Genomic DNA, 26,400 nt, shown 5'->3' with positions numbered 1-26,400 from the left:
TAATATGAAGAATCTATTTAACCTTATGCTGGTTTTTCGATTTAAAGAAATTGACATTAATACATTTCCATCCACTTTATTAAAATAGTAATAGTTATATATTAACCTATACTTTATAAGTATCAAAAATATAAAATTGTTATTTAACAATCTTGAGATATTAAAAAGAGGGATTATTTAATGGATTACACAACAGCTTCTAGTACTTTTATGCACTTTTGAATAGTAAATAGGAAAACTCTTAGGTTAAGTTTGAGACTACATTGATCGAATAAACAATATGTCACAAAAGTGAGTACACCCCTCAAATTTTTGTAAATATTTTATTATATATTTTCATGTGACAACACTGAAGAAATGACACTCTGCTACAATGTAAAGTAGTGTGTGTGTACAGCCTGTATAACAGTGTCAATTTGCTCTTCCCTTAAAAATAACTCAACACACAGCCGTTAATGTCTAAACCTTGGCAACAAAAGTGAGTACACCCCTAAGTGGGAATGTCCAAATTGGGCCCAATTAGCCATTTCCCCTTCCCGGTGTCATGTGACTCGTTAGTGTTACAAGGTCTCAGGTGTTAATGGGGAGCAGGTGTGTTAAACTTAAAAAAGAACTGCTGCCCAACAAATATATAAGATCAAAGAGAATGGGAGAACTTTTAACTTGCTGAAATCAGGAGATCTTTAGGAAAATGTTATGATAGTATATATATATATATATATATATATATAATTTAATATCTCAGGAAAAGCTACAGATACAGGAAAATCTAAACAAAAGCGGCCCCCTTACTTTTTCTGAAGAACACATAACAGAATTAAATTCCCCTTTTACTCTGGAAGAGAGCTGAATCACTATTGATAGATTAAAAAAGAATATAGCACCAAGACCAGATCCATGTACAGGCTAACACAGTCAAATGTTTCACAAAGTAGTAAAAGAAGGGAAACTTCTTGAAGAGCTATTACAAGCAATATAATCCTGAAACTCAAGCATAATAAAGCTCTTTCAGAGATAGGCAATAATCATTTGAGTTGATTAATTACGTGGATACAAAAAGATTAAAATGTACTACCTAGATTATGCTAACAGACAAAAGAGTCCCTTATCTATAGTAAGGCTTGATCCTGAAAAGGCGTTTCATAGAGTAAACTGGTAATTAATGTTTCAGATACTAAAACACTTTGGAAATTGAGGATGGGTCTTAACATCCATCATGACCTTGTATTCTAATTCCTCAGCAATGATATTTGGTTCAGGAACAATGCCACCATGGTTCAAGATAACAATTGGAACCAGACAAGGTTTTCCATTTTCTCCTCTTTTATACCTATAGTATCTTGAACCGTTCACCCAACATATCAGACATAATTCTAAGATTGAAGGTTTAACTATCATATGTGGTGGGGTTAGCTGCCATGTACTGTTGGGCAACACAATTATTTGAGCAGCAAAAGCTTAAACAATAGTTTTGATAAACTATGTTTTCTTTAAAGATTGTCTGCAATATTATCACAAATAATCTTTTTGCATTTTATAATCAGATATTACGTATCCATGTATTTTTTTATTATTATTATTATTTTTTTGTTGATGGAGCAATTGGCTGGCCCCATCTTGAAAAGTAGGTCCTATTTGTTATTACTGGAGAATCTTTAGTGCACAGCATACAGAATCATTTCAAATGTAGAATCGTAATGAGAGAAGCCTTTGCTTCATACAAATTATGACATGTAAACATTAGGTTGAGTCTATGTTCAATAGTTTTTCACCATAATACAAATTCATTAATTCTGAGGATTTGTACTTCTATTTAAAAAAATAGTATCCGCTAAAACCTGTCAGACTCTCTCCCTTCTTTCAGGAACACAATGGTATGGTATTTTCACTCAGCATAATTACAATACAATTTACAAATTGTATCCGCCAATCTTTTAGTATAAAGTATTTGTTCTCTTTTTTTTTTCTATCAAATGAAATTCTCATGCCTTAATGTCATTTTTGTTTGTAAAATTTAAGATGTATTTAATTAACCTCCCCTAGCGCTACTGCTGCTGTCCACAGAAAGGCACATTGTCAAGTTTCCCTGTTTTTAGAATATTTCAAATAGCTTCAATATTTGAATTCATGTCAGATTTGCATGTCCTGTTGCTATGTATTTTACAGCTTTGTTTTACTAGTTTAATTCTTGAATAGACACAGACTGAAAATGTAAGCAGCTTTTGTTGTTCGGTCAATCGAATGCGATGGATCATATCTTTTGCATCATTTTTTCATCCTAACTGCTGCTTTCTAAGATGATAAAATAAAACATTGTAGACTGTGAAATATGGCCTGGAATATACCACATAAAAAAAAACCATGCCAATGGTCTGATCAGGTATTTTGTCCTGGGTAATTAAACTTGTATTATTTTCTTTCAGCGAAAGATTCTTTGTAAGGCTGAATCGAAATGGGCTGCCAAAATCTCCAGAGAAAACAGAAAGATACAGTTCCCTATTCATTGTAAGTATTCTGTTGGTGATGTTTTGAATGATATCCTTTCATTTAAGGTGGTTCTGGCTGCAAAACTGACCTTTGTGTTTTGTGTTAATGTTTTTAACAAACCATGATACTGTTTATGATATATTTGAAATAAGGGTACAGCGGGCACACAATCTTTTCCAGTTTACAGTTTTCTTTATTAGTTGTAGGCATACCTGGAAAAGTCTCAGGGTTGGGTATCTGAGGCTAACTGTCTTCCAAAGGTGTTAGCTAAGTGGAGATAGGGCCAATCCCAGTAAGGCTTAATTGGGCAGCGACTAGACCAGAGGTGTCCAAGTTTTTTCTGCAGTGGGCCACTTCACCAGAATTGTATACGTGCGAGGGCCGCACTCATTTTTCACTGTGAGAAAATATGGCCTTTAATAAAATATGCAGATTAAAATAATGTAAATGACACAAAACCTTTACTTTTCCTCTCACTGATTTCTGGGCCCAGAAAGTTGTGTGACTACAAATTCAGGATTCAGGATAATTAAAAATGAAATAGTTCTATTTATTCTAGGGATGCACCAAAATTAAAATTCTGGACCAAAACATTCACGGTTCACTTAGCCAAAACCGAAAATGACCCCCTACCTTTAAAAATAATAATAAAAACTCACATTTTTAATAAAAGTAGGTAATACACCACAATTGGACAAAAAAAAATTAGCAATATGACTTGGAATGATATCATACCCAGGCAACCAGTAGATGGTGGTACCTAGGCATGATGGGACTGTGCTTGCTGTGATTGCTGTTAGCAATCACACTCCTATCATGCCAAGTCAGCCAGTACATGCTGGTACAGAGTGGCTGTAAGTGATGTGCAGACCCCATATTGCTGGCAGCATCAATACACAAGGGGGGCAGCTAGCTAGGTTTCAGGACTGGAGCAGAGTCATGTGATGTCACGTGAACTCTGCTGGGTTCCGCTTCCTCTATGCAGTACAAAAGACCCTCCCACAGGTAAGTAGCAGGGCTCTTGTTGTGGCAGGGCTAGAGGTGCGGCCCCCGTAAGATCGGTTGCCCTGGCTGCCAATCTTACGCGGGCCGCATGTTGGACGCCCCTGGACTAGACGATAGTTGGCAAGGAGTAGGTGGGATGTTGGCAGAACCTGGGTGGGGAGTTTGACAGAATGTGAAATTGAACAAATTCACCTGGAGGATCGATTCACCAAGTGACTCTGGGCCAGCAAGTTCCTAGATATTGTTGTAATCCATGTTAAGAAGCTTTACAAAAGGGACTTCTGCATTAATTATTGCATTATAACATTCCCATCCAAGCTGCACACTTGTTAATACATTGTTGTAAACTACTGGATATGGCATACATTTATTTTGGTTGTTATTTTAAAGTGTTTCTCAAACTCTTTTCCCTGAAGGCTTTTTGTTCCTGATCTCACATAACTTTTGTCACAGCCAAAACCAAAATTTACATTCACTGCCATGGCTGAATTTGGAATTCGAGTTTATACTGTATTCTAACTAAATATAGCATCTATAGGATCACTCACAATTATGTGATTTCTCAATTTATTCAGGGACAATTTTAAAAAAATATTATTCTACTGTTTAGTACACAGATGGGATCAGTTACTGTAACCACTTTAATATAATATATATATCAGGTTAGCTAAGCATATATTTGTTAAGTTTTGGGAAGTTTGAAAGATAAATTATCAAATATATTTATCACTATGTTCATCTATTAACCAACAAAGTGACAATATTGCATCATGTTAAAATTTAGCAAAAATGATTTTTGCAAAGGCTATGTTTATTGAAAATTCAAAATGTGATTTGTATAGTAGTTGATATATTCCTACATTTTTGTCTGACATTTTTAAACTATGTAGAACAAATCATTGACTCATAGCAAATAAATAATAACGTCCACCATAACCAATGTTGGTGCCTCTCCCTGCTATGAAATACACAATGTTTCTTCACATAAAGAAATACATTGTTTATTCTTTTCTAGGATCTGAGTTCAAGTGACCTTCGAAAAGACATTTTTATTACTATTCACATTATCCGAATAGGTAAGAAATTACACGTTTAGTAGAAGTGTGTTTTTTTTTTCTTCTTCTTAGTGGAATAGTAAAATAATATAAAAAAATTGTGCATTATTTTTATACAGTATATTTTCAGTTATGTTATGGTCCTTATGATGTTTTATTATCAAACCACCTTATTATACCTTAGAATTAGCAGGGATACCACAATGAATTTAGATAAGATTATCTCATTTACTTAGTAAATTTGTGATTAGTGATTTGTTGCCAAGAGATAAAACTATGGATATTATTGTATCATTGCAACAATCATAAATGTGACTTAAAGGAGTACAAACAGAAATCTAAAAGTACTTATAGGTTAGGCCGATCTGTAGCATAACCAGTTATGTAATCAATTTGTAATTAATTTTCTGTTCTGCATTTCTACCACTTTACCTGATGATGAACAAAGGCTAGTTTAACTAATAACAACAACAACAATAATATGCAGCAAAGTAAAACACAGAGATAAAATAATGGGGAGGAATAACAAATGCACAAACAACTGAAATATAAAAATCTAAATACAAAATAAATATTTGTAAAATAAATAACTCACCTAAACTCATATAACTCAACAGTACTACCACAGATTTAAATATACAAAACTTAATTAAAAGTAAAAACATTTAAATTCTTGACTTCCCTCCCTGAAGTCTAATACGATCAGTTTATTATGGTTTCATAAATCAGAAATCTGCAGCGTGTCATCATTGTTGATTTTAAAAAGAACATCAGATATCCAAACACTAACACAGGATGTACTAAGGCATAGTTAGGAAGAGACATCATTATTTCACTATTATCCCCTACAGAATCACATGACAATTGGAGTTCACGTTTCCAGACATATGGTATGTCTGCCCTATGTGTTCAGTTGTGATCTTGCTTTTGGCCTTCAAAGTAATTTCTGATCAATGGGTGTTATGTAAACTAAGATGTTTGTTATCATGTACAGAAAGTTAAATTATTATGAGGCAGGAAGGAAGTGGACACCACTCCTTTTCTGGCCTTTCGCTGTTCGTTGTTTGCCCTTTTTTGCAAAACTAAAACAGACCAACAAAGCTGCAGACAGAAAGGCTGGGCTGTAGCAGCACAGCATCCTGTCTTTGCTTCATGACCAGAGGTCAACAGGTCCTTATATTTTAACATAGACCAACTTCATGTGCTCCTGTTATATGCATGTCAATCCCACGGTGTTCTTATGTTCCCTGCTGATAATTCCATTGCTATTTGTATTATTGCTAAACGCTTTTTGGCTTTTCTCATATGTTTTGTTTTATATGTATATGCTAAAGGTCGAATGGGAGCAGGCGAGAAGAAGAACTCTTCAAATGTGCAGTATCGACGACCGTTTGGATGTGCAGCTCTCAGTATTGCTGACCTCCTTGCAGGGGAATCAAAAGATGACCTCATCCTAAAAGTGTATATGTAAGAACATCTCCTTTTTCCTGTGGCTTCTGCTATATTTCCTATTTGAGTAAAATTTCGATAAAATCGCACACTCTTTGTTCCAATGATATATGTTTAAATCCAATTTAGGTTTTAATAATCTGTTACTTACTAATGAAAATATTTAACACTTAATTTGGGGAAGATGATGTTTAACCCCTTGATGACAATTCCCAGTCCGGGCACGTCATGGAAAAACATGTCGTTAACGGCAAATGACGTGCCAGGATCGTCATTTGTTAAAACGGCTAAAAAAAAAAATCGATCCGTGATCGATGTTTTTACCCAAACGGCGTTGCTGTAATGCCTCAACCTCAAGGCATTCAGCAACGCCATGATCGGAATCAGGGGCCATGTCAACATCCGCCATATAATGTATGGCGGCGGACGCCCATTTTAAAAGCGTTTGGGAGGTGATCAACGATCACCTCCTAAACTTAAATGGTGTTGCTGGAATGCCTCGATCAGGAGGCATCCAGTGACACCAAACACTTACCTCTTGATGGACTGTGACCGCTCCAGAGAGCGGTCACAGCCGCAGCTGCCGGTGATCTTCGCCATCAGCAAGATGGCGGCGGCCCGGGAAAAAAAATAATAAAGATTAAAAGGTTCGCTAGACGGTCTCCAGACCCTCTAGAGAACTCTGGCTCCACTTGCAGGTTGAATACAGGTACTGAATTCAACCATGCAAGTCAATGGAGCCCAGCTTTCTAATCACTTTCTTAATATATATAAAAAATATATTTTTGTGAGCAAGTCCTAAAATTAGCACATTAGCTTAAAACAATTCTCGCATGGAAAGAGTTAAAATACTGGCATATTAAATGCCCATGGGGTGTCTACTTTTAAAAAATGTATGATTTGATGGGGTAAATTGAATTGGCCGGATTCAACAATGTCCCAATTAACACGGGGGGGGGAAGGATGGCCACACATCTATATTTGTATATTTAAATGTGGCCTTTTAGTTCTCCCCCAAAAATGACAAACCCATGCATGTGGGGTATCACTGTACTCAGGAGATGTTGCTGAACACATATTGGGGTGTCGTGTGACAGCGGCATATACCAGGAGCTGTAAATTCATACATAAAGTAGGTGTGTGTGGGAAAAATACACACACAAAAATACTACTGCAAACTTTGAAAAAATGCTGGTGGTAAAATGTGTGCATGCAAAGAGTTAAAATACCAGCATTTGAAATACCCTGGGGTGTTTAGTTTTCAAAAATATATGGCTTTATTCGGCATGCTGAAATGGCCCGGCTCAAAGATGTACCAAATAGGGCATGGGCAGTGGATCCCCAAATGCCAAAGTTCAACATTGAAAATGCGCATGCCCCAAATGTGGCCCTTTTGCCCCCAAACAGCCAAGCAAAATCATTCATGTGAGGTATCGTTGTACTCAGGATATGTTGCTAAACACATATTGGGGTGTTTTATGATAGTGACATATACCAGAACCTGTTTATTCATACCTAAATTAAAATGTGTGTGAAAAAACAAATGCAAAAAAAATGACTACCATAAAGTTTGACAAAGGCTGATGGTAGAATTAGTGCTTGGAAAGGGTTCAAATACTAGCATTTGGAATACCCTGGGCTGTCTAGTTATCAAAAATATATGACTTGATGGGGTAAATTGCATTGGCCGGCTTCAAAGATACCCGAAATGGCACATGGGGGGAAGAATTACCAGATTTGGAAAAAATGGCTTTGAAATAGCAAAATGCTACCTGTACTTTTTGCCCCATAATGTGTAGAAAAAAGCAAAAAAATATAAAAACATTGGGTATTTCTAAACTCAGGACAAATAGTAGAATCTATTTAGCAGGTTTTTTCATTATCTTTTATAGATGAGTAAAAGATTTTTCAACTAAAAGTTAGAAAGTCATTTTTTTCTAAATTTTTCACCATATTTTATACTTTTTTTAATAGTAAATAATATGATACAATCAAAACAATGTCATCTAAAGAAAGCCCTTCTTGTCCTGAAAAAAACAATATCTAATGTGTGTGGGTTCAGTAAACGGGAAAGAAGAAAATTACAACTAAACACGAGCAGCGCAGAAATGTTAAAACGGCCATTGTCACGAAGGGTACAAAAAGTAAAATCAGCCTTTGTCACGAAGGGGTTAAATGATTTGAATATCTTTATTTTAGGCGAAAAGATTTATTTTGCTTTTTTGGTTTGCCATTATGCTATTAATTGGTAAGGAAATATGTGATACATACAGTTGTCTGCTTTGCTAGGTGCAACACTGAAAGTGACTGGTATCAAATCCATGAAAACATTATCAAGAAACTGAATGCTCGTTATAACTTGACGGGATCTAATACAGGTAAGTGTTTGTATGATCTGTAATTTAGCCAGAAAGAAAACAACATTTAGATAAAGTAAAGAATAATATTAATTGGATGTATATATGATTCTGAGCTGAACTTAAAAACAGAGTTACAAAATGTAAATGTATTTTTAAAATCCTTAGATGGCTACAAGTGAAGTTTGGTACATGGAAAGTTTGAGCAAAATCTCTCTAATTACTGTTGGAAACATTTTGCCATCCAAAGCGTTTACTGTATGATCAGCATGTTCAATTTCCTTTTGGCGTCTCTTGCACAAGTACTAATAAGCATTACAAATCTCATTAGGCAGCATGAATTATCAATATTGCCGGATGGCTTCATGTGTAGGCATTGCTCGTACTGGGAAATAATAAGAAATCTGATACAATTATACCATTCATTATGAGGATTTCCTACCGTATCAGGCCTACTGGCCTCACAGTTCTAAAGAGCCAATGAGCCTTGCACTCTGATGCAATATACTATCAGCCAAGCTAATATAAGTGATTTAAAATATTAATAGTGCCCTTTTACTATCATGCTGCCGACTCGAGTGGAAATGTTGAATTTACCAATATCTCCTCACTTGAAAAGCTCACTGGTATTGGAGATTTTATGTGAGAATTGCCAGGTTCTGAAGTAGCAGCTGATCTGAAGTGGGTCTTCGGTCCATCGTTAATGGACACCAGAGTATTTTCATTTTTAAACCATTTTTCTTTCTCACTAGATGCAGGTAGTTGAGAGAAGGTCATTCAGTATTTAACAGTCACCTTGGTGAAGGTGATCCTCCCCAGCCTTGATAAACTCACAGATTCAAAGGTCTGATCACATAGGAACTATTGTATGATTCTGATGTCACTTGAGCTTATTTGCTTATTCTATTCTGCAGATAAACTCTGCACTGTTTTTGAAGCTTGTTCTTGTATATTATATAAATTTTTACAGAAATAAAACATTTATATTACAATAAAGGAAATGGTCTTATGGAAAGAGTACATTTGCTGTAACTACCTGGCACAGGTGACGACTGCAAAAACAAGGTGCAAACTGTATGAGCACCCCACACCACAGCAAGGCAGATTTCATCTAACCTGTCTGTCACTTCTCAGTATGTACTTCTGGCCTTTTTTCATTATTAATGCTAAGCCTTTTTCACCATTAGGATTGTGCAATAGATTGCTTTTTTTCCCTCATTTTTAAAACTGATATGTCCGGTTCCTTTTTACAGAATAAAAAGGACAGTCTACTACCCCAACCAGACTCACCAAACTAACAAAGTTCTTGAATATAATAATTTTTACTTCATTCATGCCTATGACTTTAGCCTTGCTGATGCAGCCAATCACTGTGCAGGAAAGCACACCCACTGAAATCAATGGAAGCATCAAATTAACATGCATGTCTCATTAGACTTGATGGAAATTGTGCACAAATGAGCTCTGGTGCCGAGAGCTGGGAGACAAGGAGGCATGCCAAATATACAGATAATTCTGAGGAATCCCTGAATGCATTTGGGTGAAAATCGAAATCGTAACTTAACACTCAGTTATCATATGCATTAAAGTGTATATGTGGGCTGTAGCGCACCTTTAAACTCTAGGGAGGACTTGTAGTCTGTACTGCTGGCATAGTGTGTGATGTTGGTGTACTGAGCACCTTGTTGGATATGTCTGAGAGCAGTGAGTAATGGATTGACTGGTAAATAGCCATGTAAAATGTTAGGAAGAGGGAATCAAATCCTCTTGTACAATCATGCTGTGATGCCTCTGGAACCATTTCCTCCCAGGGTAGGTTGTAAAGTGAGCATTTATGATCCAATATACTTATTTTATTGTTAGACTGTGAAGTCGCACAAAAGAACTTACCACTGAAGGTTATTGCTTAGCAAATCTGGAGAGGTCATGGAAAATAGCAAAACACTCATCTGTTTGTCCATCTCCTTCTCATGATCGATCGCACATCTCCCACTTGTCTGTTTTATCTGTCTATATGGCCTGTTAAAAAGAAAGTGTCATCTGTTTCTTTGTGCCTGTCTCAGGAACTGAGCGAATACAAGCAGTTAAGTATTGCAGAGTTATAAAGCCCCCGATTCATCTTATTAGACCTGAAATGTAGAAAACATAAGCTTAGGCATGAATAGTTAGTTTACAGGACTTATCATCCAAAGCATTATTATATTTTCTCAAATGCATGTTTCCTGCTGCTTTGTATAAATATATTTCCATATGTGTGTGTGTAAATAAATATATATTGTGGCAGGATGGCCCGGTTATTGACAAGAAACTCCAATTATAAATGTCTAAATACATAGACATTAATATGTAGTGCCCCCCCCATAACAGCTTCGACTCTTCTGGGAAGGCTTTCCACAAGATTTTGAAGTGTTTCTGCAGGAATTGATATTGGACTAGAAGGCCTGGCTCACAATCTCTGTTCCAGCTTTCCCAAGGGGGTTTGATGGAGTTAAGGTCAGGGCTCTGCGCGGGCCAGTCAAACTCCTTCAACCGTGTTTTTATGGACCTTGCTTTGTGCACTGGGGCACAGTCATGCTGAAATAGAAAAGTGCCTTCCACAAACTATTCCCACAAAGCATATTGTCCAAAATGTCTTGGTAGTCTAATGCATTAAGATTTTCCTTTATTGGAAGTAAGGGTCCCAACCCCTAACAAACAGCCCCATACCATTATCCCTCCACCACCAAACTTTACAGCTGGCACAATGCAGTCATGCAGGGAATGTTCTCCTGGCATCTGCTAAACCCAGACTGCCAAACAGAGAAGTGTGATTCATCACTCCACAGAACACGTTTCCACTGCTCCAGAGTGTTTTACACCACTCAATCCGATGCTTGGCATTGTACTTGGTGACGTGAGACTTGCATGCAGTTGCTTGGCCATGGAAACCCATTCCATGAAGCTCCCACTGCTCCGTTTTTGTGCTGATATTAATGCCAATGTAAGTATGGTGAGCCCACTCTGTGAGTTGCTGCTGTTCCTAAATTCTGTCTCATTCCTCCATTTCACTTCCTAGTAGATTGCAAGCTCACAAGAACAAGACTTTTTTTTCTGTACCAGTTTGTTTCAACATGTGTTATTTTTCACTCTCCCTTCTTGTAATAGTGCTACAAAATCTATAGGTGCTGTATACATAAAATGCAAACAATTATTGGACACATTTAGAAATGAATAATAACATATGAGAGTCCCCATGCATTTACCACTACCTAGGATATCGACTGAAATGTTACCAAAAAGATGTTTCATATCAGTTTATTAGCCTAATATTCAAATATACATTGCAGTTGTGCTGTGGTATCAACAGTATCCATGCGCAGAAGCAGTTATCTTACTGGGCATAATGGTAATTGAAAGAAAATAATGTTTAATGGGACACATATTTCTCTGTCACTTAACAGGACCTGTGTTCGTGGGCATTTATAACACATATACTATACATTTTATACATATAAAAACCATACGGGGCAGTATTTTGAGTTTCTATCCCTGACTCCATATTCCTAGGTGCTCATAATTTATCATCTTTAAAACCATTCATAATTTGTTATATGTACGATTTAAGATTTTTCATTATGTTTATTTTGTGTGTAGACTCACTACCCATTTCCTTAACTCTAACAAATTTTTTCTGAAAATAAAGTTGTAATGCCGCATTAATTAAATAGTTAAATGATTAAGTATTCATTTTCAGATCAAGAAAAGCTTTAGGTATTTACAACCATAAGAACATGTTTTGAAAGCTTTTCAGGACATATTCATTATATATAAACACGACAATCTAATTATTATTCTATGCTGCAAGACCGTCAAAGTCATTAAATATCTTACAAATCTTTGATGATGAACTTTGAGCACCAGGCAATTAGAATCGCAGTTGAAAACTCCACATCCAACCTGTACATAACAATGAGCTTTATATAGTAAAGCAAATGCACTTATGGAATGTGAGAATATTTTGTTTCATGATTCTTCATCAGTTATGATGTATGTACCTTTTTTCTTTAGTTCAAAGAAGACTGAGGTCCCTCATGCCTCTCCATGTTAAGTAGAAAAAGAGGCAGGGCCACAGTGGTGACAAGATGTCCATTATTCTTTCCCTCCCTTTCCAAAGCCTAAGGAGGGCTGAATCTTGCAGGGTGGCCCAAAAAGACATTGCTGTCTTCAAGAAGAAGTGGTAGTCAAAAGGCACAGCCTACCCCTCTCCCCATGGACCTGGCTCCACTGTAGCATTTTAGTACAAAAACAAAAAAGCAGTGACCATATCAAAAGCCAAAAACACATGCATAAAATAGTGCCAGTGTGATCAAGTGTTAGTCCCATACTGGTCCCAGCTCATGGCTGGTGTTATAAATATCTCTCTCCACACCACCTTCTATATATTTTATATTTTTTAAGTGATTGATAAAAACAAAAAACAAAAGGTGCATTGAAGGGTACAACATGTCTCTTAGTGCTCTTAAGAGCCCACCAGTGAAGTAAAAGCTCATCAGTGAAGTAAAGGTGCCCCGCACAAAACACAGTAACATGCCAAGTGCCCCAAACCAGACCTTACAAGGAATCTCCAAGAGTACCTGGGGCTCCACAACCAACACATTCTTAAGGCCAGATGACCAAACTTTCCTTCTCATATGATCTTAGCCAAAAGACAGAGAAACCTTGTGATATGATTAACTCATTGAATGCAAAGAAATGTATAAAATAACCAGATTGTTGGAGTACTCTCCCTGAGCAACAACTGTTAATGTTCTTATGGGAAATCAGAGATTTACAATACTCATCAGATAACAGATTAAAACTTGTCTTGCCCATTACCCTTCTGTTTTTCATAATAACCCTTTTCTGTGGTTCCATCTGTTATGTTGTTAATGCCCTTATCATTTAATTTCTTTTCTTTTTCTTTCAGGCATGTTTTATTTACAATGTGAAATTATATATTTGCATCATATATTTCTTTATCTAAGAGGGTGTATAAAATAGCATTGGATTTGGTACACCAAATTATTTAAAAATAACACAATAAAAAAAACTTAATATGGTACGTCATTAGGAAATCTCCATGCAGTGTATTTTCAATACCAGTGAAGGAAAGTAGTGAAGAGCACGTCGTATTTAGGTGAACAGTGTATATACAAATGAGATTCAACACACCAGAGGTTTGGTGTTTTGCTGGGAGTCATTAGGCCACTGCATTTAATGCAGAGCATAATAAACACTATTTATTCTTGTTATATCTGCCATGCAGTAGGAGACTTTAGCAAGTTGTTTTTAGTTCGCATTAAATATTTTGGCTAATTCTGCATCATTTATTATCTTGTTGGAGTGCCGTTGTTTTCCTCTGACTATTTGATGCTGTGCATCTTTTTTTCTTATGTTAAGAAATTAAGTGTTTTTTGTTTGATGTGGCCTAGGCCACCCACAAGATGCATTGTAGCAGAGATCTGTGTCTTTTTCATCGTTGCACCAGGCAGTGCTGGGATATAGTGTCATTTCTCTTATACAGACTGCAGCTATGCAAGCAAGCAAGCAGTTGAGGCGCATGGATATATGCATTTTCTGTCAAAGTAAACTGCAAGTAATTGTTGTGTGTTTATGCCTGTAGAGGCAGCATTCCTATTAACACATCACAAGATATGAAAGAGGCCATCTCGAGCCATGATGGAAGCCCTCTGTTACAGGAAGTCACAAAGTGCACAACAACAACGTCCTGTGTTGCAAGACATATAGAACAACATATTATGGACCTTGTTTCATACATTTAATAGTTAATGTCATTGGTCTATTTTTAATGAGACTATTCAGAATACATGTTATGTATAGATATTATCTAAATGCATGTCAAAAAAAGTGAATGTTCTTTTAAGTTGCCCTATAAGATAACTCATGATTATGCTTGTGAGAATGCTTGCTCTCGAGACTCGATAGAGCCTTCTGTCAGCTCTACTCACAGCGACTGGGTTTGCAACTGACTACCAAAAATGTAATAGTGAGATGTACCCATGCTTGTTTTCACCTGGAAATACATTTCTATCCATCCTGTGTGTTATTTTTTAATATCACACAGTTTAAAGTTGGAAAGTGTATATGATAAAGGAAGCATTTGAAACTGTTTTATATCCATTGGTTAAAATCAAATGCCGCCTGAGAATAGCAGGGATTTCTGTGACATCACAGTGATTTAAGTAGAATGAAAAAACACAGAAGGTAATGGTGAAAAGCCGTTCTAAAAGGCAGGCTAACTGAAGAGCCCTATACTAATCCACTGTGTAATGGGCCAATTTGCATTAATTATCCCTTTCCTTTGTTTACACAGTTTTGCAGTCAAATAAATGCAGTTTCCCTACCTGAAGATCCTTGCATTCAGATTTACTAGAAATGATTTTTATACTTCGATTACACGTATTTAAAAATAAACTTACACAAATATATTTTACACTTTAAAGCCTTTCGCATTTATAGCAGTTGTTCCATGAAAATCATCAGTAAATCAAATTTGAACATGTTTTCCTTATTGTATTTGATCACATTGGGTATATCATTATTGCCCTTACATCACTATTCTACTTCATGTAAAACTATAGAACACAGTAATTGAAGCAAAGTTTTTAAAGAAGACATTCCAAGAAATGTAAATCTTTTACTTTGGACAAAATTATAATTTAAAGGGAGTTACGTCTTAAAGTGCACAGGATAGCTAGACTGTCTCTCGAAGACTGAGGTATTCCATTGTTTACCTCAAGGTGATATTATCAGGAGTCCAAGTGTTTGTTTATCACCGCTGGAACAGATGCACGTGGCTAATATGCACCTGTCTGGAAACATATTTTATGTAAAGCTCTATAAGGTATTAACCTTAAGAGATCTTTTCATTTGAAAACCACCTGTGTTTTACACTATTTGCAGTGTTGAATTTCTCCAAGTTTCAGCTGCAAAGGATGGCTTTCAGCAAGCACTGAAAGTGCTAGGATTCTCATACACGTGACCCTGCTGAATCACACATAAATACTTGAAATGGCTGCTTAAGTGAACACAACCCGCGGCAATCTATAGGTTTATGGCAGCAGATGTGGTGTGCGGTCATCTTGACGTCAGAGGTCTGATAATGGTCTTCAATATGATAATGGAAGGGATCCACTTAGTCCAAACTTCAATTAAATATTTTCTGGCTCCTGAGCCACAGATATGTTCGCTGGTAATGATTTAGTGTTTGTGTTTTTGTATGAAGCTCTTCTTTTGATTACTGTTTGAAGTTAAAGGCAAAACTACTTGATGTCATGTGTTTAAGTTCCCTGCGAGCTGATCACATTAATGAAATCTCAAAGCACAAGTTGCCTATACCTCATTTAATGGAAACCACTATGGTCTACCAGCAATAAAGACGAAATGTCACTGTGGTTGCACTGTGATAACTTGGATAACCATTAGTGTAACTGCTGAGGGATAATGTTGGGCTAATCCTATATTAAATATAAATATTTAATATTTATTTAATCTTTATTTAATTAAAAATGTTAAAAAACAAATTTTCATATACCAAACACACTTCACAGGGTTTTTATGGGAATTGAGTTGTTGAATTTTAGCAAACAACTTTGTTCCACTGTTAAAAATCTTGCTGATGTTAATTTATGCTTCAATATTATGGGGGGGGGTTTATACAGTATATGTACAAGGTACCCAACACAATGTAGGTCAACATTTGGAGGCCGCCATTTTGTATATCCATATTATTTTGAATTTGTTGAGAAATAGCCCCTGTAGATGTGTATTTGGTACTGAATGAAGCATTTTAGCCTTTTTCTACATTCCCAATATTATTATTATATCTGTATGATAATACAGATATAATAATATTGGGAATGTAGAAAAAGAATCAGACTACGTTTGACACAAAAGATTACTTCCCTTTTAGAAAATGCTTTACCTGCCTACTGGTATCATCACAGAGTCTCTAACCCCAATGTAGGTTGTTCACTTTTTAGTAATATATTAGGTGTTGTTGACTATATGTCAATGATGTAAATCATTTTAGAATGTATTCTGACTGTTCAGTTGTGAGCCTTTTTTTCTGCTCTTTTGATCTTAGGCTTGGCAGTTTCCCTTCAGCTCTTGCATGGAGACCTTGAACAAATAAGAAGAGATTATTCCTCTGTGTTTACCCGTGGGGTCTCGATAACAAGAAAACTTGGTTTCTCAGATGTTATTATGCCTGGTAAGTTTAAAAAAATACATAAGAATTTAAAATGTCCTGTTCCCTTACCTACACTGCATAGAACCATTCTTATGTTAATTTTGATGTGTAGTTCAGATCATTACACATAATTGTTTGGTGCATGCTTTAAGGGAAACAAATACATTAACAGCAGATGAAAACATGGTTTACCTATCCCTGAAGACACTACTGATAATATCCATTAAGTGTAAGCAGCTATAGTATTTTTTTGTCTTGGTTAAAAAAGTAAAAAAATGAAAGATTCTTGCATCGATTATGAGAAACGTATGTCCCCCCCTATTGAATCTGGGCACACACTCAAGACTAAATTACCAATATCCATGACTAAACACTTTCTTCAAGGTCAAATAAAATACATAAATCATATTCTTTTAAATATACTGTGAACATAGCAACTGTTTCATTTGGTTACCTCTGAATCCCCCGACCATCACTGACCTATCTTCCGCACAAATGTTACATTCATGTCATTATACATTGCTAGTGTACCAATTTTCTAGCAAATGTATGATTCAAAACGAAGCGAGTGTGATTACTGCAAATGAGGTGCATATTAAATGGTTTGAAAACGCCCTTGTTACTAATTAAAACCTCTTCAGCATGGAATTGCTTTCATTTGGGTATACTGTGAGAATGTTTTTAGTTATAGCTATTATCATTTTACTCTCATGTATTATTAAAAGCATAAGTACTGCTTTCAATACTTAATTTTCAACAAAAATTCTATTGATTTCTGGATATTTGCTTTGCCCATAACGTTTGACTGCAGCAGTCAAATTGTCTGAAATTGTGTTCAGTGTACTAATTTAACACAAACTGTAAAGAAGCCTTTAAAAAGCCATGCCTCATACATACACTTCTGTGTTTAATACAGAAGCACCACCAGTGGAACAAAATAATTTTAGAACGTGGTAGAGAGTAGAATAGAAGTTAGCGCAAATTAGAACATAATGGTAATAGACATTATACTTTACTTATACTTACTTTACTTATACTCTGAGAGGTGATGCATGTTAAAGCATGGTTGCTAGGCCACTTCATAGCAACACAGAGAGCTATTCTTTGATACTTATCCTTCCTTGTCCTACATCTTTGCTTAAGAACTTAATTATTGAGAAATAGGAAAGCTTCGTTTTTCTTCTCTGATTAGAAAACTAAAATTACTTTTGGAATGTTTGCATTTGTGTATTTTTTGATACAGTGAAATATGTGGAGGTTACAACACTAACAACGCTAACTACATTTTCTTTTTTTAAACTGTATATTAATGAAAAGTAGTACAATAAACCTGATTATATTATTATTGTATTAGTGTACAACATCACTTGTGCATCAGTTTGGAAAAGTTAGAAGGATCAACAAAAGAATTTAATACATTTTCTACTGCATATAAGGACTGCTTTCCCAGGTTCAACAAAGGATCAGTGGTTTTCATGATGTTACACCTTTCTCAGGAGTTTTAGGGTACCAAGACAATGTCAAAGCTTCTTCTTCTTACCAGAGTTATACTGCATTCTTATATCTGTAGTTTAATTTCTAATGAAAAAATATTAAATATATATATAATATTATTTTTTTATTACAGGTGAAATGAGGAATGACCTTTATATCACAATAGAAAGGGGAGAGTTTGAAAAAGGCGGGAAAAGTGTGGCTAGAAATGTTCAAGTCACAATGGTCATTGTCAACAACGAGGGCCAAATCCTGAAGGTAACTTTTTATTTTGATCATTCTTTTTATTCGTCTATATGAATTAACTTTAAACACTATTTCATGAATAATGTAATATTGTACTATTGGACCTCTTCTAATTTTCTCTGTCGGTCTGTTTTTTTCACCGCAACATCTTTTCTTCATGTGACATGGTATATATTTTGGGATAGCATTACTGATGTCCATTGCTGCAATGTTGTTGTAGCTTTAACCCTTGAAGGACACTTGTGTGGTGCGGATATCTCTTTTAACTCCATATGCCCCATTGGGACTCATGATCCAGGATAAGGAATGTATTATGCCAAATAAGATGGCAGCGAGGTCCTTGACTGTGCTCCAGTTTTGGCCACTATCCTTCATTTAAATGACATTTCTTTTAGGTGTATATTCCTTAACAAATGGTACTAATTTTAGAAATATGCAAACAATTCCTGTTTTCAGACAACTATTGAAGAGTACAGTCCCTGGGGCAGCATTTTGTTTTCTCTTACTTTCTACCTAGAAGAGAACCTACTTTATAAGGAAAAGGTTGTCATTGTGGTAAATGAGCACAGTACTATGCAGCTAGATTCTCATACCTGATTAAATCCAAAGCTTTAAGGAGCATAAACTTAATTTTGTGTGTTTATTTATTATTTAAAAACTCTTAAGTATTGGCAAAATATTTTGCAATAGGATAATTCTCTAAGAATGCAGAGGTTCTTAAATTGTAGAAACAAAAAGGCTAATGGGGTTTTCACGTACGAACACCAGTTTTATTTTCAAATATATTTTCAAAACTATTTCAGTAAAAACCCTTAACTAACGCCCATATTTTTTGCATTTTTATAATATTTTATTTTATTTTAACACCTAACCGTTCCTTCTGTTTTATTGCAGGATTATATCTCATTTGGTTCAGGAGAACCAACAGCTAATGAGTATCATTCCTTTGTCTTATATCACAATAACAGTCCCAGATGGACTGAGCTGCTAAAGCTTCCTATTCCAGTGGATAAATTTAGAGGAGCACATATACGTTTTGAGTTTCGGCATTGTTCCAGTAAGATATGTTGCTATTATTATTAGTAGTAGTAGTAGTGTATAGCGAATTTACATTACTACATGAAGATTGGTACTAAGCCCTTACTAAATATTTCTATATAAAAACTGATACAATTCAATGGTAAATTGTTTAGATGTATATACTTTAGATTTCATCTCACAAAATTAATAGACTATAAAAGGCCAACATTTGTAATGTATTCCAGAAAGTAGGAGGACACTTCTTAATGCATTATGGAGAGTCAGGTTATCTCTTTGTAAACTTTGTAAAAGTAGTCTGGAATGACATATAACTCTTGATATTTTTTTAGCAAAAGAGAAGGGTGAGAAGAAGCTATTTGGCTTTTCTTTTGTGCCCCTAATGCAAGAAGATGGGAGAACATTTCCGGATGGAACACATGAACTCGTTGTACATAAGGTAAATTAAACACCCCTTGTGATAGAGTTAAGTGTGTATATGTGTGTATATATATATATATATATATTTTTTTTATTATTATTTTTAATTTTTTTTACAATTCTCTTAATTATTTGTAAATCCAGGTTGACCTTTTATTTCACAATTTATTTAACATTAGCACTGGCAATTTGTGAAGTGTTGGAGATGAACTGATATGTAAGTTACAAAGGGTGTAGTCAAAGAATAGTTTGAGGAATTACAGTTATGTACAGTAGTGTGAAGGAGTTGAAGGTTTTGTGTTAATTCATTCTTATAATATGAAAGCAGTAGCCATGCCCTGAATATGTGCAAACATTGTATGGGGCCTACTGGATTTTTAATCCATGAATCAGTCTGTAATCGAAATGTTAAAACACTCTGAAAAATACAAATTAGGAAATATACCAGTGTGAAATTTGAGAATTTTAAAATATTTATATAATATTATATAACAGAAAATTTGTTTTTACAGTGTGAAGAAAATACCGTATTCCAGGATTCTTGTCGTTACCTCAAACTCCCATTTTTGAAAGGAAATCAACCTGGAAATAATAATCAAGCTATTAAAAATACGAAAGAGTCTTTCTGGATAACCTCATTTCTTTGTTCTACGAAGCTAACACAAAATGGTATGGCAATAAAAAGAAGTTTCATTAAACGATAAACCTGTTGTCATTAAAAACATTTCTCTTATTGCTTTAATGATTTAGTACACAGTAGTAGGGGTTGGCATTGATGAATCAAGACTACCTTACCCTTCTCCTTTTTTTTGTTGAAAGGATACTGGCATGTTCGTTGGGTTTTGTTTAAGTTTTTACTGGTTGTTGAAATAACTTTTTGAAAAATTATATTACCAGACTACTCCTTTGTTGACTCTATTAGACAGAGTAGAAACCCAATATTCAATATATATGTTTATGTCACTAGACTGAGGGTTATAACCTGGTTTCAGCCAGAATTTCTCAACCAGTAAATTTTTATTTAACTTTAGTGCACAGCATTTTCTGCACACACGGTTCTTTTTTTTTCACTAATATTTTTTTCAGCAAAAATAATGTTCTTTTCTTTTGAGATTAAGTTGCAATTTTGCTTTTAATTATATATTTAAAATAAAGGTTATGTTTTATTACCGACTATGAGTCACATCATATGGCTTTAGGTATAACAATGGGCTATGATTTAACCTGAAATTGCCAGTTTGTTAGAATGACAGAATTTTTTATTTCTTAAAGTATTGAAATATTTGATTTTAAATAGTACGTTTAATAGGATGATCAGTACTATTCAAAAGTCAAATAGTGGCCATAACGTCTGTAATGATGACTACCTGTAAGCAATTTAACCTAATAAAACCAGTATATTCTAGTGATTACACTCATAGTATTAAAATATTAGCAGGAGCACTCAATTAGTTCTGAAGGTCCTAAAATTAAAAGTGCCACTGATTTATAAGCTACTCAGTGCCAATTGTTTTTAATTATCTTCTCTGTTTTACAGTCATATAAGAGTTAAACCCTTATTCAGTGTATTCCATTAATTATACATCCAGCAGGTGCAAAATATTTATATTATATTCTACTAGACCACACTTCATATGATTACTCTTCCCGTAATATTACTGCTCCCCTTTAGTACAATTTGGCTCTAGCAGCATTTCTATCAGAGCATTCAGAAAAAGAAGCAGTTTGCCTCCTTTAGCCACAGAACTCACCTAATGTAAAGCATTCTATTTTTTATTACAAATATATCCAAACTTTTACAATTAATGACAAACAAAAAAAGCTATAGGTACTTTTACTAAGTACATTTAGTGATAGTAAAAGCTGATTTTGTTACGAACCCCCCAATGTTCGCTGCATTATTACAAATGGGATTATGGATTGTGGTCACTTAACAAAAACAATAAAACATAATAATAATAAATGGATTGGTGCTAAATAGCAATACAATTTTTTGCTTTAAGGATCAAATGCTTGATCACAGCATGTTAGAAAATACATTGAAAACCTACCATTAGTGGTATTTATTAGACTTGTGCATTTATATTCAGGCGAACATGAAAATGAACACAAAGGGTGCGTTTTCATTGTTCAGCCTGAATACCGAAGAAACAAACTTGGCGGTGGCAAGAATCTCTGTGTTCGTCTTCGTTTACTAATCTCCCTGGTTCCTTCCTCATCTAGCCTACCTTATCTACGCACCATCGCAGGGGTTAATTGGTTGATGCCAGAGGAGGCCCCTGCAGGTGACCAAAGATTTGCTCCCAAGGCCCCTTAACTCCTGACGTAGAACCTACTGATTTCCGCTCCAGTTAACCCCTGCGATGCTGCGTAGATAACGAGAGCGGAAATCCGTAGGTTCGCTGTCAGGAGTTAAGGACCTTTAACATCTGACGGCGGAACTTGGCCATGACCATGGTCTCCCCACTCCAAGAGGTAAAGGTCCGTACGAGCGACTCGGACGAGTTTCGGCACCAAGATTTTAAAAGTATGTACAAGCGACTCTATTGGTCGCCAGCAGGGGGCTCATCTGCCATCAACCAATAGAGTCGCTCCTATGGACATTAAACCCCTGACAGCGAACCTACGGATTTCCGTAGTGGTCTCCCCAGGCCGAGTTTCGGCACAGGATTAAAAAAAAAAAGTCTGTACTAGCGACTCTTTTGGTCGCCAGCAAGGGGCTCGTCTGCCATTAACCAATGAAGTGCAGGTGGCCTTCATTGGTTGATGGCATAGAAGGCCCCTGACGGCGACCAATAGTGTTTCTTGTACCGACCTTTAAAATCCTGGAGCCAAAGCTGCTGCGTAGTGCGTACCGCGTTAAAAATGAAGAAAAAAACGAACACGAAAAATGTACGAATATTCACCCGAGCTGAACAAAGAAACGGGCGAATATTCGTGGAATACGAAGATTATTTTCCCCATGAAGATGAACACGAAGAGTTGGCCGGCACCAAAGTCGAGTATTTACCATTGAACCAATTCCCATTTCCCTGTCTCTTTAAAAACACTACTAATTGGTAGATTGCATTACTAAAAAAACATTTAGGTACCCTAAATCTCTTTTGAGAACTAGTGTTTAATTATCTGTAACTCACATGAGGATTCAGGGATATAATCACAAAATTATTCCAAACAGGGCTTTTATTGCACATCAAATTGCATATGGAAGTCATGACAACTGATCCATAAAACATGTGCATTTGACATCTATATGATAATTTTAATTGCATGATTATACTCTGTGTTTGAGATAACTACCACCTTTCTGTACTACACTACTAAATTATGATTCATTTCCTAGGTGATATGCTAGATCTTCTAAAGTGGCGAATGCACCCAGAAAAAATCCCTGGTAGTCTCTCCAAGCTAAAAGAGATTGATGGATCGGAAATTGTCAAGGTAGAAAATTATTTGGCATTTTGGAATGTTTCTCTTCTTTATTGTATAACCATACCTGGCAACTTTCCAGAGCATGTTATCTGGCGTTCACCCTCATCTAGGGGAGGGGCTTTGTGAAGGGGCAGGGCTAGATGCAGACAACCTTTAGTGGATTGGGGAACTGTACAGGGAACAGAGGAAGTGGGCGGGGACCAGGCATGGCCAAACACTGTTCCCCTGACTGGAGAATGAAGAAGATGATCTGGAGACCTGGGGAGACAGGGATTCACCCGGAGATCCTGTGCATTCCTAGGTATAACTGCTTTAATAAAAGCACCGCCCTTACTCTCTCGACAGTTCCTGCAGGACACACTGGATACGTTGTTTGGAATTTTGGATGAAGGTTCTCAAAAGTATGCTTCCAAAGTTTTTGATTGTCTGGTAAGTACCTTCCCTGTACTTCACAATGAAATTCATTATCTAGCTAACTGTCTGTTATTCTGAATGACATATTACCTTCACTTTCAACAGACAGATACATAATAGGACTACTATATACCAGTATTTCCAAACTCCAGTGCTTAGTGACTTCAAGTTTTTTTCCTCCAAATCCTAACTGACTACCTTTGGGTCAAGTAGGCAAATGCGCCTCGTTTGATTTCTAGGCATTTGTAAATCTTAGTATTTAAGAGTATATAAGTTGTATATTTGTTTGTACATATCTTTCACCCTGATCACACAAAGATAATTATCAGTATAAATATTTGAAGTATCTACAGTAACTGTGAATTTTTTTATAGGTCCATATAATTAATTTACTGCAGGACAGTAAATTCCAACATTTCAAACCAGTAATGGATACTTATATAGAAGCACATTTTGCTGGTGCTCTTGCTTACAGGTAATGTATGAACTCCTGTATTGCCAGTCTGTATTTTAAATGACTGCATATTTATAATCATATTTTGAAAAATGCCAAAAGAAAATGCATAGCTTGGAAATGATCTTCTTCTTTGAGGACAATTACCCAATCAAATATTGAAGAAAAAAATTATAAGGCTGCTCTAAATATACTTGTACCTTCCAGCGTCTATAATGACTATGTACTCAATATGCTTAATAGGCTGGAGGCAGGTCACCAAAGCCTCTATTCATACATATACATATGTCTTTAACCAACAAAAAATCTCATAAAGAAACTATATGCAGTAATCTTAAATTATAAATTAGATTTGTGATGTGATTCAGTGATTAAGGGATTAGATTATGCAGGCACAAATCAAGCTATTTTACCTTAACTGCTCTGACATAATAGTGTAAAATTCATGTATTCGTGAACTAGGTAGATTCAGTATTTTTTTATTTTTTTACACAACATCACAAGATTGTAATCTCTCTTGACTTTTTAGGGACCTTATAAAAGTTCTGAAATGGTATGTTGACCGAATAATTGAAGCTGAGCGGCAAGAGCATCTCCAGGAGGTACTAAAGGTAATGAGAGATATAACATACTAAGGGTTAAACGTATCTTCATTTGCATTGCAGTGAAACATTCATATTCTGATTAAAGCTCTATTGCTTTGATGTAACAGTAATTGGATTTAGTCCTATTTTTGCATATTAATAATTATAGGTGGGTGGATTACAAGGATGACAGGTTCTCAAACTGCGTTTTGCTCTGCAATTTGTGAATGGAGCGCAGAGCCCTGTATATTTTGCAGGCACCTGTATAGGAATTTTAAATTATAATAGAATATTTCTAAAATGATTTCATCTTTACTAGATAGCCTCTACCGTTCCCTTTCGGTGGGGCTTAAAAGACTGCCAGGGGCAACAGTGGAAATTTTAGCATATCAATAAATAAAACATTGTTCATATGGCACTCTTGTTCTAGGCCCAGGAATATATATTTAAATACATTGTGCAGTCACGTAAGCTGTATTCTCTCGCCACTGGGGGACAGAATGAGGAAGAGTTCCGGTGCTGTATTCAAGAACTTCTAATGTCAATCCGATTCTTTCTGTCCCAGAAGAGCAAAGGGACTAGTGCATTATCTCAGTCGCAGGTAAGGGCTGCTTTTCCGCATACATGTTCTTTATACATACAGAACCAGAGGCTGGGGGGACTTGGTTGCCCTAATTAGGTATATCTGAATGATATTTTGCACCTCTCCATCAGTTTCATTACTTAGCAAATGTGTACCTTGCTGTAAGGTTGCCATATCACCCATTTTATTTTGGGACACATATACTTTCACATGTAGCTGACCGGTATTTCCTTACAGTATGTGAGATGTATGACTAAGTAACAGATTCCCTTCTGTAGGTTTATACATCCCGTTCTAGACCAACACTTAACATAGAGACTAGCATGTGAAATATATATATGTCCTGCAAAAGGTGGCTTATATAGCAACCCTACCTTGGGGTCACTATGGTAGGGAACAGTCAGATTGTGCAATATTATACCATTCTTCTAATTAAGGGCTAGTCAACATGTAGCTCATTATCCACACTGGTTTGCTAATATGCTTAAAAGGAAAGGAGTGTGGCTATCTCAGCGGTTACGCGGCAGCAGGAAAGCTACATGATGGCTATTCTGATGCACTGTAATGTGAACATACAGTATATGGTTATTTGACATTAAACCTTGCTAACTCGTGTTAATGAGCATATTTGATGCTAAGCAAGATTATGATTACCGTCAGTTGACATGTACTGTATGTCCAAATTGGACTTGCATTCTGCACGAAGTACAGGAATTGTTTTAAAGCAGATATGTCATTCTCCCAAACTGTGTTTAGTTAATGGTGTTTACATGTATACTACGAAGAAGATACATGCCTTTTTTATCATTGGTATGCCTTTTAAGTTATTTCTTCTGGTTTTGGTAGGCTATGGAGATTTCAACTCACTGACTTCACCATACATTAGTGAAATACATAATATTGTGAAGACTTCTCAATGTATAATTGCACAAAAATGGGCAACATAGATAGGAACGTTTTCTGTCTTTCATAAATGTCTATGACCAAAAGCTTGCATAAAACCAAATGAAAAAAATGAATAAACTTATATTAACAAAAAAAAAGAATATATAGTCGCCGGTGGATCTACTAATATGAGAAAAAGATGAGTCTAGGTATATTCCAGATTCACCAGTTCACATTTACTCCACTGGTATAATATAACAGCCTGTT

General features: G+C 35.7%; 1 protein-coding gene across 1 annotated transcript in view; it reads left to right on the top strand.

Annotated features, from left to right (window-relative positions):
- LOC149302783 (dedicator of cytokinesis protein 4-like) overlaps positions 1–26,400 on the top strand; it is a 154,232-nt gene that overhangs the window by 78,862 nt on the left and 48,970 nt on the right. The window contains exons 9-22 of the mRNA XM_089481982.1: positions 2,424–2,505; positions 4,508–4,568; positions 5,882–6,014; positions 8,286–8,374; positions 16,479–16,604; positions 18,211–18,335; positions 19,218–19,380; positions 19,694–19,800; positions 20,294–20,450; positions 23,125–23,222; positions 23,559–23,642; positions 24,002–24,102; positions 24,611–24,692; positions 25,096–25,266. Of these exons, the coding sequence (XP_089338108.1) occupies positions 2,424–2,505; positions 4,508–4,568; positions 5,882–6,014; positions 8,286–8,374; positions 16,479–16,604; positions 18,211–18,335; positions 19,218–19,380; positions 19,694–19,800; positions 20,294–20,450; positions 23,125–23,222; positions 23,559–23,642; positions 24,002–24,102; positions 24,611–24,692; positions 25,096–25,266 (1,579 nt within the window). The remainder of the gene's footprint in view (positions 1–2,423; positions 2,506–4,507; positions 4,569–5,881; positions 6,015–8,285; positions 8,375–16,478; positions 16,605–18,210; positions 18,336–19,217; positions 19,381–19,693; positions 19,801–20,293; positions 20,451–23,124; positions 23,223–23,558; positions 23,643–24,001; positions 24,103–24,610; positions 24,693–25,095; positions 25,267–26,400) is intronic.

The sequence above is a fragment of the Sceloporus occidentalis genome, unplaced genomic scaffold (genome assembly GCF_023333645.1).
Source record: "Sceloporus occidentalis isolate IW3139 unplaced genomic scaffold, rSceOcc1.0.p SCAF_17, whole genome shotgun sequence".
NCBI classification, from domain to species: Eukaryota; Metazoa; Chordata; class Lepidosauria; order Squamata; family Phrynosomatidae; genus Sceloporus; species Sceloporus occidentalis.
This window is presented reverse-complemented; position numbering and strand designations above follow the sequence as displayed.